At 35.0% G+C, this 13,908-nt stretch overlaps 1 protein-coding gene across 1 annotated transcript in view; it reads left to right on the top strand.

The window, feature by feature from the left end:
* Positions 1-13,908, top strand: part of SEMA3E (semaphorin 3E) — a 290,397-nt gene that overhangs the window by 159,920 nt on the left and 116,569 nt on the right. Inside the window, exon 2 of the mRNA XM_003896387.5 lies at positions 4,583-4,743. Within this exon, the coding sequence (XP_003896436.3) occupies positions 4,583-4,743 (161 nt within the window). The remainder of the gene's footprint in view (positions 1-4,582; positions 4,744-13,908) is intronic.

The following is a 13,908-nucleotide window of genomic DNA, read 5'->3' as shown; positions in this document are numbered from 1 at the left end:
TTTCATCTATCTCATTCATATGAAATTCATAGAAATTGAAGTATGCTTTATTTGTAAAGAGAGCATTATAAACAAAACAATAGGATATATTATCTGTGGTCATGAACAAACTAATGAATAAGCCCTTTAGAATCAGTACAGTGAAGCGGTGGCATTAAGAGAAGCAAGAAGCAAGAAGCAAAGATGCAGCATCTCCTAAGAGATAAACTACCTTGGCTTCTTTTTGTTTTCTGATTACCATGAGGCCAGGATTTCTGTCCTCACATTTACATTACTTTAATTTAATCTCTGTTCATTGCAATCATTAATATTCCAAATAATGTGGCTACCCAAGGCCATAAAGTGACTTTTGGTGGAGTGAATTTTGATGTTAGTTTAGTTGTCTTTCATTACGGGATGTAATTATAAGCACAGGTATGGAACTTGACACCTTAATTCTTAGTGATGTTGAATGTCGACCACAGTATTTTTCAGTATACCTATTACAACCTTAGAAGAAATTTCTCTTAGTTCTTAATACTAGATAATGCTCCTAAGCACTTGATAGTTTTTTTTTCCTTGTATTACAATGACTTCCTCTACTTTGGATTTTGGGAAGCCTGAGGCCAAATTTGGGATTCATTTTAACGATGTATTAGATATTAGAGGATGACTTCCAGTTAAATTTATTACAATCCACTCATCTTACTGTTTTTCTCTTACCCTCACTCCCCTAGAAATATATTTGTTTATTTGATTGGATATATTTGTATAAGTCATCTCAGATCCTTTTTGGAAAGAGGCAAATTAATCAAATAAAGTAGAAAAATCGAGTTAACATGGAATAAATAGTAGTAAATATATAACAAACATTCACATTCTTTTCAAAAATAGTTTCTATTTTAGAATGGCTCTGTGTCCATTATTACAGATATATGTCTAAAGCACAAACATTCATATATAATGGATACTTCTAACCTTTCTTAACTTAAAGTCAAAGATATTACAAAATTGTAACCACTTGAGAAAAGCAGTCTAGGCCTTAAGAGAAAATTAAAGATCAAGACAGGATTTATGCCAGTGAAAGTGGACAAGAAAAATATAAACCATGGCATTCATAAACTCTAGTTAGTGCTATGATTTTAAAATAACGTCTATCTACTGACAAGTCTTAATATCTTAGGAATTAAATTGTTGTCACTGTTTTGTTGTATGGTGTTGGTCAGGGTAGAGATAAGTCGAAGCATTCAATGCATTTTTTCTTTTCTTATATTATGAAATGTTTAAAGAAAACTACAGCCTGTTCATTAGGTTTTATAAATTTAAAAAATGATCTTAGAAATTATTCTAAGAAGTATCTTCATAAATAAAATGATATTTCTCAATTTATTACCTATGGTATGTAAGGATATTCAGTTTTATGTATCCAAACATATTTTGGCAACAATTTTCTCTGAGGCAATATGAATGAATCAGGAAAAGTAATCTCCAAAACTCCTTATTATATAGTTTTTTCACTGACCCTATAAACATTAGGGTCAGAGAAAAAGTTGTAAATGAATTTTCTAGCTACTTGACTTTAGGCAAACGTAAACATGAGACATCTGATAGTTAGACTTGCTGTTCACCACCCCTTCCCTTTGATAAGCTTCTAAAAGTGTGAAAAACAAAAATACAAGCTCAGCACTGTACTTTAAATGACTCCATAAAACATCTAAGTGTCGATTTGCTTCTTTCTTTTTTTGCACTCTTTCATCAGCTTCATTTTAGAAATGCAATTTAGTCAAAGAATTAAGAATTTTAAAGGTGGAGGGGTGATTAACAGGTGAAGAATCCAGTCTAAAGAGCTTAAGAGGTTGTTCAAGTTTACCTACGCAATTATTGTCAAAGCCAAGACTAAAACCTGGCCTTCCAGATTCTCAGTCTACAAAGACCTTTGGTTATAATATACACATCTGTTATACTTTAATTCTCATGTTTTTAGAGGTAAATTGAGTGATTTTTATTGTAATAGTGTATGACCATAAGATAGTCATTAAATTTCTGGGCACCTAGGTTTCTCCAGTAAAATAAAATACACTGGTAATTTAAACTGTTATACAGTAGTTGTTTACTGTTTTGTAAAAGACAAAATATATATATGTAAATGTACAGATCATTGAAAACGAAGATTCACAAAATTTGCATTTGTTGTATGCACACTTCGGTTCTTTCCCTTTGCTTTCTCCAAAGTACATATCTACAAAAACATGGACATTTTTGTGATCTCATAGGATAGATTTGGCCATTGAGAGGAAGAATAGGTTACAAGAGGTGATACATCAGAATAAAATAAGATTGATGATTCAATAATTAGTTTCCACTATTATTTACAAAGAAATAAGAACTACTACTTTTAGACTGTTAGAACTGTAATATACTTAGCAAGTAGGCAAATTGGTAAGTGGTAAAAGCAAGTAGAAGTTGGTGTCTATCTTGCCATGTGCATGCAGGGGTAATGAGGTACTAATCACCTCATTGGGCAGCAGGCAAGGTCATCCCTAGATGGAGTCACTCATGGACTGCCTCCTTTACTGACTGTGCTGCCTCTTCCTAAAATCCCTCCTAATTGAATCCTCTCATGACTTTGTCTTATTTCCCAGCTTAGTCCCCTAAGCTCTACACCTGAGTGTTCTGGGTAGCTCTGCAGCCTAGGAACCTATTCAAGCTAGTGTGTAACCATCCTTTCATCAGTTGTACCCATTCAGATTATTTCACTGTGCATTAAAACTGAAAAGTGTTGCCAACTATTGGAATAACTGGGGAAACTTTTCTAAAAATCCACTTAGCAGCCCTGATATAAAAATAAATGCTTATATATAAAGACAAAGTATAATGATAGCAGACCATTTTGAGCTATATTTTTGTTATGCCAGTGGATTCCAACCTGTGCTTCTCTTGCTGTATGTAAAGGAAAGCAGTATGATTCTACTTGGACAAAATTATTAAACGGAAAAAAATTGTCTTCCAGGATTTAAGAACCTCTAATTTTTCAAACGATTTTATTTTCCTTCCCAAGTAAGTTGTGAGGGTGGGAAAAGAAGGAATAATAGGGAATGTATTTTCTACCATTGAAATTTTTGCTAATACCCTTGCTTTCATGCCTATATCAGAAGTTTCAAGCTGTATGTTTTACCTATACATATTTAATTTTAAAATATCAGAATCTGGCAAACCTCTTATGTGTTATACCTATTATTCCTTTTTTCCCACCCTCAAAACTTATTCTCAGATTATTTATTTAGGTGAATAGGCAAAAGACTCAATATCTCAAAGATAACTCAATAAGAAAAAGTTTTACCTTTATAAGGGATATATTGATTTTAGCAGTATTGTTCATTTCAAACTAAAGATTTAAATTTAACTCTACTCCACAAAGTTTGGAGCATCAAAGTTTGAGGGTAGAGATATAGGTAAGAAATATATTATTAATACAGAGGAAAAGATACTTTTAGCAGTATTGTTCATTTTAAACTACAGATTTAAAGTTAACTCTACTCCATAAAGTTTTGGGCATCAACAGTTTGAGGGTAGAGATATAGATAAGGAATATATTATTAATACAGAGGTATATACTTCATCTCTTCTTTCTCAGAAACAGAAAGTGTAAGAGTGGGCACAGTGCTATAGATTTGTCCTACTTCATAGTATCGTTTGTTTAGATTTTAGTGTCCTAGTCACCAAGAATTCACATTATCTGTTAGATGCATTAGGCATTGATCTTTGGGAAAAAAGTTATCTTCTAATTTGTCAACATTTGCCAAAGGGCCTCTCCAGGAATTCTTCAGCATGCAGAGTCTAGACTTGGGGTTTTTATCCTCTCTCATCACCAAAGGCTCTCACCTATCATTTTACCAGCCTTAAGCACTGAACTGCCATATGCAATTAAATATCTTTAACAAACAAATGCACACACGAGAGGTTTGCCAGATTATGACTTCTTACAATTAAATGTATATAGGTAAAACATACAGCTCAAAATTTCTGACATAAGCACAAATGCAAGAGTATTAGCAAAAATTGCAGTGATTGAAAATATATTCCCCCCAGTTTTATCAGTGATCCCTACTGTAACTGTTACCACATCAATGCCTCATTGTATTAATGATGCTGATAGTTTGCAGACTGGGAAAATTTGATTTTGGATGTGACTATCAAAACCAATTAGGAGTAGAAACATTATTTTTCTGAGTGGCGTTTATCTGAAATTCAATAAACACACTCTGGTGGGTTTAATGTAGATTTGTAACCATTATACATTAGAGGAGCTGTAAAATGACTTTCACCAGCACTTTATGTTAAAGATTGTGAAGGATGACTATTTTTCTGGGTTTAAAAATATAGAATATTTTTCTTACTTATTAAATTGATGAAGTTTTTAGATTCATAAATTTATGAAATATTTTACCTTGTGCACATTAAAATTTGTTGCCAGCATATTTATGATAAAATGCATGTTAATGACTTGGTTCCAACAGGGATGAAAACAGAGCTATGAGAAAAGGGTTATAAAGGTATTTACATTTTCTCATGTGCTTAGTGTACATATCATTTTGCATTTCAGAGCTCTTGAATCTGAACAGAACATCAGTATTTCATAGCCCATTTGGATTTCTTGATCTCCATACAATGCTGCTGGATGAATATCAAGAGCGGCTCTTCGTGGGAGGCAGGGACCTTGTATATTCCCTCAGCTTGGAGAGAATCAGTGACGGCTATAAAGAGGTATAGAAATATCCAAACTGCATTTCAGTAGAGAAAGAAAAGGGGGGAAATTCCAAGAATGTTCCTTGTCTTTTTTTTAATTGTATTGACCACTTTAAAATTTTGAGTGATTACTTTTTAAATAAAATATTAGTTAAAACTAAAATCATTTTGAGGAAATGATTTCTAAATCATGTTGTATGAACTTTTCTAGTACAACACTGATACCTGGATTTCCAGACACTCTTGTCTGGCGCATTTGACATTCCTCTTGCGTGGTGGACCTTGTCACCACACCCACTGTCCTGAGACCTGGGTTTGGAGCATGATGAATCACCACCAGTTCCTCTGGGCTTTACTATTCCAAAGCGCAAGCTTGAAGAAATGTGAATATGGGGCCTCGATTTAACTACCTCATATAGTTCTGCTGGTAATATCACTACTTCAGGTGGATGCTCCTTTAACATGGTGAAGTCATTTATAAATTTAGAACAAGAAAGTACCAACATCTTTTGGAAAAAGAGAAAACTAATCTGTAATTAGAGTCTATAATTATACAAATAATTAAGCCAAATTTTCCTAGACCCATATAAATCTTACACAAAACATAAATATTTGGAACATAGTATTTTTGGCATAAGTGCATGTATTATGTAATACATTTTCTTTATAATTGATTTATTTTTATGTTTATGAGCCATGTCCATATTTTCTAAAGTCATTTAAAAAATTATGACATAAAGCATCATTCCTTGGTTTCTGCCAGTTCCCTATCCCTAGAGGTAATAATTTTAAACCTTTTGTTGTTTCTTCTGGTTCTTCTCTACATATTTCAAAATAACGTTTGTGTACTGTTTATTGATATGTTTCATTTTAGGCAATATCTGTTAAGAAATACATCTTTAAGGAAGATGAGGATTTTAGCATCCTTCTCTTGCAATACCACAGTTAAAATATCTGTGTACTATACTTCATCAGCAACCCTCCAATCACTTGCCCTCTATCTTCCCAAAATAATTATACCACAATTTTTGGTTAAATACCAGTGTCTTTACCTTATTATGATTAGGAAGATAGTATTCACCACTGAGCCACATGTGGGAAGTTTATCACATTTTTCCCTCCCTTTTTTCTGCCCTTGTTTCCTTCCTTCTTTCCTTTACTTCTTTCTGCAATTTTCTTGTTTCTCTTGAAATTTAACATTATCCCATTTTTTTTTCCATTTGATAAGATTTTTATATTAGTTTCACTAATTTTTGGGCTCCACAAATCTCTCTACAAAAGTTTTTATACTCCTCTCAATGTAGTAAAACTTACCAGTTTTCATCAGTTCACATTGTTTCCATTTTTTAATTGAAGGTATCCTCCATGCTCCACTTGTCCAGCTGGAGCTTAGCTTCACCATTACCTGGAGCATCCTCTCAGCCCCTGACTTGTATAGAACTTCAGTTTCTCTGGCCCCCCACCTATAGTCTGCCATACTGTGGAAGCACATCCTTTCCTAGCTTCTGGAAGAAGGATACAGAGTCCAGTGTTGAGTCTTGTATGTTTGAAAATTGTATTATTCCAATTTCACACATTATTGATAGATGGATATAAAATTCTAGGTTGAAAATCACTTGCTTCAGAATTTTGAGGATATCAATCCATTGTTTCTAAACTTCTAGTATAGCCGCTGAGAAGTCCGATTCTTTCTAATTTCAAAGTTTTGGATGTAACCTGTCTCTCATTCATGCATTTAGAATCCCTTCTTTAATCTCTGTGTTTTAAAAGCTTCTCCTATTTCTCTTGCATCTCTCTTTTTACACCCGTTGCACTGAGACACAATGGACCTTTCTACCAGGGACCCCATGACCTTTGGCTCTAGAGAATGCTCATTATTTCTGTTACATCTTTTCTTCTCTTCATTCTCCTCTTGACTTTCTTCTGGGACTCCTCTAAGTCAGATTGTTCCCCCTTTATTGTCTGGCGTTACTGCTTATTATGCATACTTTGAAACACTTCTCCTGACATCATCCACACCCACCCCTCTTCTCACTCTAGGCTTCTAATTTCTGAGAATTTCTGGAGTCTTTTTTATGAATCAGCTTGCATATTGGCTCCTGTCACCTTGCAGGCAGTTAGATTTCCGCTTTTCTAGCGTGCAAAGTGCCAACACTTGCCCATATGTTTTAGAGTTTTTAAAATGTTGCTGATATTTCTTTGGCATCTACACTCCAGTTTTATTTGTCCTTTTTGGATTATATCTTTTTAATCCTTTTTCTATCGTTTTAGTGATTCAGGTTAAAGTAGAAGCAAATATTGCATTTCACCCTATCTTTCCTTTCTTTCTAATGTCTTTATTTTCTCCGTAGTTCTCTTTTGACTTCAAACATATGTATACCAATTGCTCTCTTTCACTCTTCCTCTCTCTCCATATATAAAAAATATGAATACACACACACACACACACACACACACACGACCTCCTGCCTGTCAAATTCAATGGGTTTTTCTCTCACTTCTTGGTTGATCTCTTTCCAACTTTAATCCTAACTGCCTCTGCCATTATCTCTTTCTTTTTCTTCTCTCTCTCTCTGATATAATCTACTTACTCTGATTTTCTGTGAAGGAGTATCTAACCTAGGGATCATAAATAAGGCTGTCATAGATCGATCCCTATATTAAAATTAATATGTGAATATTAGAAGAACCTATAAAAGATCTGTCATTTCAGAAAATTAACAACATTTGCATTGAGGAAGTAGTTCTTAAATTATCTTCCTTGGACCAAAATATTATGTGACTATCATGGAGTGGTTCCCTGGAATCTACATTTATAACAAATAGGTGACTCATGTGCACAAAATTTAATGACAATTTTCCTGAGCTGTTGTTTCCTATGTGGACCATAAGACCAAGAGATAGCAGCTTCTCATTGTAATGTGAATCCCCTTCAGAGCAGGGGAAATTGAATCGCCTACTCACTCTCATGTATTGTTTTGGCCTAATTATACCCTCGGCACTTTAATACTAGGAAGCTGGGCTTTCATGGAGGAAATGACCTGTGAAAACTATATAAGAGTAGGAGACCCAGAGGGTGATGAGGCTTTATGAACTGCATCTTAGGGAACTAAATAGAGTGGTATGTGGTCATTGAGCTTCAGGGTGCCATCTAGCCAGGATGTCAAGGAAAGTAGCTATAAAACCTATTTGAGTACCCCAAACTCCAGGGTAAATCCTTATTTTGCGGAGCCCAAAATGTATACAACTGCAGGGGGGTGATTTTAAGTACTATAATTAACTCAAACTTAAAAATTTTCAAAATTGCAAAGGCTCCTTTCAGGTCTACAGTCTGGGCAGGTGCCAGGAAGGAGTCCTGAGGCTTGTTATGCTTCATTAGCTCTGATGTAACATCGGCCCCACCTGCATATCTTATTTTGTATTTGTTCTTTCTGCTTCTTCAGAATGATCAGCAATAAAACTCTCAGTATGCCCTCTGAGGCTGTTTTTAGTAGCAGCGGAGTAGGAGTAAGGTCTACTTTATGACATTCTGCTTAAAAGAGTGAGCTTAAGAAAACGGTCAGTTCTTCGGTGCTCACCAGGCTCTAAAAATGTAATGTGTCTGCTTTAGGGCCCAGCTCTCCTCCTATCTTGTCTGGACCTTACTCTCTCAATTGTTTTCCCGATAAACTATATTTTTTAAATCTCTCCCGCTTTGCTTTCTCTATCTCTGAGCTTCTCAACCTTGGTACTGCTGACATCTTGGATAATTCATAGTTAAGGATGGGAGTGCCATGTTCATTGCAGGATGTTTAGCTGGCTTGTACCCACAAAATGCCAGTAGCACCCTCCCCACAGTCATGATAATCAGGAAAAGTCTCCACATTTAATTTAGCCTACCTATCTACAAGACTCAGACCCTCCAAATGAAGATACATATATGATGCATGCCTGTAGTCCCAGCTACTCTGAAGGCTGAGGCAGGAGGATTGCTTGAGCCCAGGAGTTTAAGATCAGCCTGGGCAGCATAGTGAGACACTCTCTTAAAAAAAAAAAAAAAAAAAAAGACACCCACACATGTCCCCCGTTAACCACAGATCTACTCAGTGATACATCTTTCCTTCTTTCCTTCAAATCAAACACTTTGAAAATGTAGCCAAAGCCTTTTATTTTTTCACTTTCTCACTTCTTGTTTATTTCTTTATTATCTTTTAAAACATAATATTTCATACAGAAAGGGATATACATAACATACATTCATTAGAAAATATAATAAAGTAAATACTTGTGAACCCAGCTCCCAACATCTGAATGAAAATATCACCAATCCCATTGCAGGGGTGGCTACCTTCATCTTCTCCCCGTTTCTCCCCACATCCAACCTGCTGCCCAGGAGCAATTATTACCCACTGCCCTTTCTCATTTTCATTTTTAGAAATCATTTTATTATATATTTTGCCATACAGTATATATTCTCTATATACTGTTTTCCTACACAGTATATTATTTAGTGTCACTACTTTTGAGCTATGTAAAAATCATATACATTGGTGTGTTGCATTCTTCTGGGATTGCCTTTTGTTTTGTTTTCTTTTATTTAATGTTATTTCTTATATTTAATTATGTCACCTGTACCCATGCCTTATTTGCTGTAGAAGTAGAACAGTGAATTGGGAGCACTCATTGGGGATTTTGGTGTTTAAGTCCTGGCTATGCATGTATAATATTGGACAAGTTCCTAAATGTCTTTGTGTACCTATTTCTTTATTTGTAAAAGGATAAATATTATTCCTCTTTGAAGATAAAAATTAATTATGAATTAATTTATGTAAAGTACCAAGAGCAGTGCTTGGCACACAGCAGTATGTATAAGATCTTATTATTTACTCTGTATTTTGTGTAATATGTTCCATCATATGAATATAACACAACTTATTTATCCATTCCATGTCAAAGGACATTTGGGTGGTTTCCTATATTTCATTTTATCAATGCTACTATGATCATTTTAGCAAACTTCTCCTGATGCATGCATATGGGAAAGGATCCAGGGCATATATATTCAGGAGTAGAGTTGCCAATGATAGAATATGTTAATGTCAAGATAGTGCCAAATAGCTTTCCAATGTGGTTATACAAAGTTCCATCAGTGCATGAATTCCCAATGAACTCACACACTCTCTCACACTTACTCTGTTGTTCTGTATGACTCCCACATTCCTCAACACTCTTCCCTTGATTCATTTATTTATCTCTGCACCAATACTTCTCTATTTTAGCAACTATAATATTATTTTAAAGTATTTTTAGCTTTATTTGATCATAACTTTAATAACCCTAGAATTATGTCAGAATACATTGCATATAAAATTAGGAAATACACTGGAAAAAAATTAAATAATATTATAATATAACTCCAGGTATGATACATGCTATAAAGAAAATAAAACAACTTAGTGGAAGTAAGACAGTAGAGGTTGGTGAGGAGAGTAGGGTGGTCAAAAAAATGTTTTCTAGGGAGGTGATATTTAAGAATATAACAAAATTAAATTCCCACTATCCATATTTCAAGGCTCAATGACCAGTTCTGACTAGTTACACTGCAGAGCTGGTGAAGTAACATCAGAGCATGTGCCTCAGGCTGATTTGAAGGACCAGGTCATTGAAACAGATGGACAGGCATTGACTTGCAAGTGCGGTGGTTGATGAATCATCTTTGTGAAGAGAAGGATAGTAAGCTAGTTGAAAAAATATTCAATTAATGAGGAGAAAGTAGCAATGGATGATGGTAGATGACCACAAGGAGGAAGGTAGCAGGTGGTATGGTTGTGACCACGTGAACTTTAAAGCAGCTAGGGTTTTATTATTTTAAACCTTTATTGAGTAGGTGAATTTAGAGGGGAAAAAATTAGTGAGGAGAAGGGGAGAGTGGTCAGTGAAAATATTTTCCTCATATGTGGGTTTAGAGTAAAAAAGCCACCACCATATCTGGTAGAGAAACAGTATTCTCAGGGGACAAGCTGATTTTAACCAGAGCAAGAAGGTAAAGGAACATGGGGGGAGAAAGACTGAAGTCGCAGGGATTTTGTCAATGACATTCCAAAGGACTTCACAGAAGGGTTTGAGGCCTCAGAAAGGTGGGGTCAGATTGGGGGTGGTACAGAGCTATGTGATGTATGAGTCCAAGTATTCATTGTTGACCTGGAAGTGGGTCGGGTCAATACTTCCCATGGTGACTATGCTCAACGGGGGTATGTCATGATGGATTAGTCCTGATGATGTCTTCAGGGAAGATAAATAACCTTCAATTTTAACTTCGTTTACAAAATGGAAACCATTGAACGTGTTGATCCTCACCCTCCCATCACCAAATCTACTGTTTCCGCATGATGTTTTCCACCCCCTTCCTTGTTATATTGGCAGTACTCCCTCCTTTCATGAAATGTCACTCCTTAAACCCATGCTCTGGGTTCTAGCTTGTTGACCTTTCTTAAGGGCTGGTTATTTTCTGTCTTTTCTACAGTATTATTTCTTCTTTTTCTTTCTACAAAATCAACAACAAATGTAGTTTGTATAGGGGTGCTTAATTTCCTTGTGAGACATGGATTCATTTGGCAGTCTGGCAAAACCTAAGGACCCTCAAATGTGTAAAGTAAATATGTACAATTACGAAGCAAAATATTAAAATCAAGTTAGCAAAACTATATTTTTAAATACAACTATTATGACATTAAAATAGCAATTTATGATATGATGACATGTACCTTCTTTATTAACATATTTAGTAATAAAACCTAGCAACAGGTCTTACTTATAAGCACCCGCATTTCCAATTAATGATGAGTGTTAATGATATTTTGAGATAATTGCAGCAACTCTAAAGTAGCATTGAAATGTATTTTCTCTTGGTAATGAAACCACAGATACTGCTAATACTACTATAGTTTGCTTTCTACATTTATATGATATTATCTGACAGAAATGCTAAATTGCAGTTAGAACTTAAAGGCTAATGCATAATGACTTTTTTTTTTTCTGATTTCTGAGGTGGTGCATTCCCTGAATTCTTTTTTCAGGCCCCAGTTAACAACTCCTGCTCCATAATTTTCACTTTAGAAAGCATTCTAATTTTTTTGATATAGATATAAATATATAAATTATATTTATATAATTTATATAAATTTATATAAATATAAATATAAATTTATCGGCTGAGCAAATATAGTTCTTCATGATTTACTCTCATCTACCTTCTTAGGACAAGCCTAATCTCCACTTGTCCACCAATAACACATTGCTAGTCAGACCATTTCTATTTGCTCTTTTTCGTACCTCTGTATTCTTACAGCTCCCGTTTCCTGGAATAACCTTCAAACATATCCAATTTTTAAAAATCTATTTTCTTTCTCTTTTACCCTAGATTTGGAGAAGGTTCTCCTTGCCCTTCCTTATTCTAAGGTCTGATTTTGATTCCCATATTGTATTAGCTTTGGCTGTTCAGCTGTCAGTTTACTTATAAGATGGGTCCTTAAGAGTAGGCACTGTGTTATGTTCATCTTTCAAGATGTAATGAAAGAATGTTCTCTTCACTGTCTGCTTTCTTGTAATTTTTTTTTTTTTTTTTTTTTTTTTTTTTTTTGAGACGGAGTCTCACTCTGTCGCCCAGGCTGGAGTGCAGTGGCACGATCTCAGCTCACTGCAAGCTCCGCCTCCCGAGTTCAGGCCATTCTCCTGCCTCAACCTCTCCCGAGTAGCTGGGACTACAGGCGCCCACCACCACGCCAGGCTAATTTTTTGTATTTTTAGTAGAGAGGGGGTTTCACTGTGTTAGCCAGGATGGTCTCGATCTCCTGACCACATGATCCATCCGCTTCGGCCTCCCAAAGTGCTGGGATTATAGACGTGAGCTACCGCACCCGGCCTCTTGCAAATTTTATTGTACTTATTATCACAACCACTTTCAGACTAGGTATTGCTGAATTTCATTTAGGTTAATTTTGTCTGCCTGCTACTTACCCTTATATCCCAAGCCACCTATCCACCACCTACCCACTTATGCTCTGGCAAACAGGATAAGGATCCTGTTTCACAGTGTGGCGGTAATTGCAACCTTGGCTGCACGTTAATAAACACCTGAGGATTGTGTAAATAATATTTGTGTCTTGGCTCTACCTCTAAACTGATGTGAGGACTAAATAGTGGTACTTTCTGAAACTCTCCCAGGTGATTGTAATGTGCATGAGGATTGTGAAACGCTGGGATATTAAGCATCCTTGCTGGTCCTGGAAATACCAGTCCTATATGTGGTACTAAATAATTATTTTCTAAGTAATAACCAGAACTTATATGAATATACACACTTATAAGGATAATTTTTCCATACAATTTTGAAATAGATAAGAATCTGTAATTTAATAAACTTATTGTACTGTATTAGTGTTTTTAGATAATGGCTTTGCTTTCTAACTTATTTAACTCACTGCATTTCCGAGACCATGGGATAATACTCTTTCCAAATGAATTTCTGCCTGTTGTACCTATGTAACATTCATTAAAGACCCTAAACCCTCACTACAAACTGCAAAACTCAGTGCTGATGCTAAAGCGTACTCTTCACTCTAAAACTTCCAATTTCGTAACTCCATTTGCATTATCTAATGTGAGCATCTCCCACCTCCTCAAAGAGAATAGCTTTTGCATTTTACTCTATCTAAAACTCTCTAAAATCCCCAGATAATGTAAGACTTCTTAGATGAGAATTCTGGTTTCAATCAAATTCTGATTTAACATTCTAAAAAATTGAAAAAAATGTGTTTTTGTTGTTGTTTGTATGTATTATTTATTTATTTTTCTTTCTCTAGTGTCCTTTAGTACAAAAAGACCTTTGGCTGAAGTAAAGAAAACTATTATCTAAGTAAAAAATTAAAGCATCTGAGACTTTCTGATCATAATGTGACAATATCAGGACCTTGTATAGATAGAATACTTGGAAAGGGAAAAACAGAACATCCTCGTAGACTTTTTTCACTTGATTGACCATAGATTCAACCCACATCTGCATTTGTTTCTTTAAAAAAAAAAAAAAAAAGTGTTTATAAGCTTCAAAGTCTCTAAATTGGGATAGGGTTCTAACTATTGGCATTCATGGCTATTCATGTTCAAATTGCCTTTCTTTTTTTTTTCTTTTTTTATTAAAGAGTCCTC

The sequence above is a fragment of the Papio anubis genome, chromosome 4 (genome assembly GCF_008728515.1).
Source record: "Papio anubis isolate 15944 chromosome 4, Panubis1.0, whole genome shotgun sequence".
NCBI lineage: Eukaryota > Metazoa > Chordata > Mammalia > Primates > Cercopithecidae > Papio > Papio anubis.
Note: the sequence above shows the minus strand (reverse complement) of the source record. Positions and strands in the feature narration are given on the sequence as shown.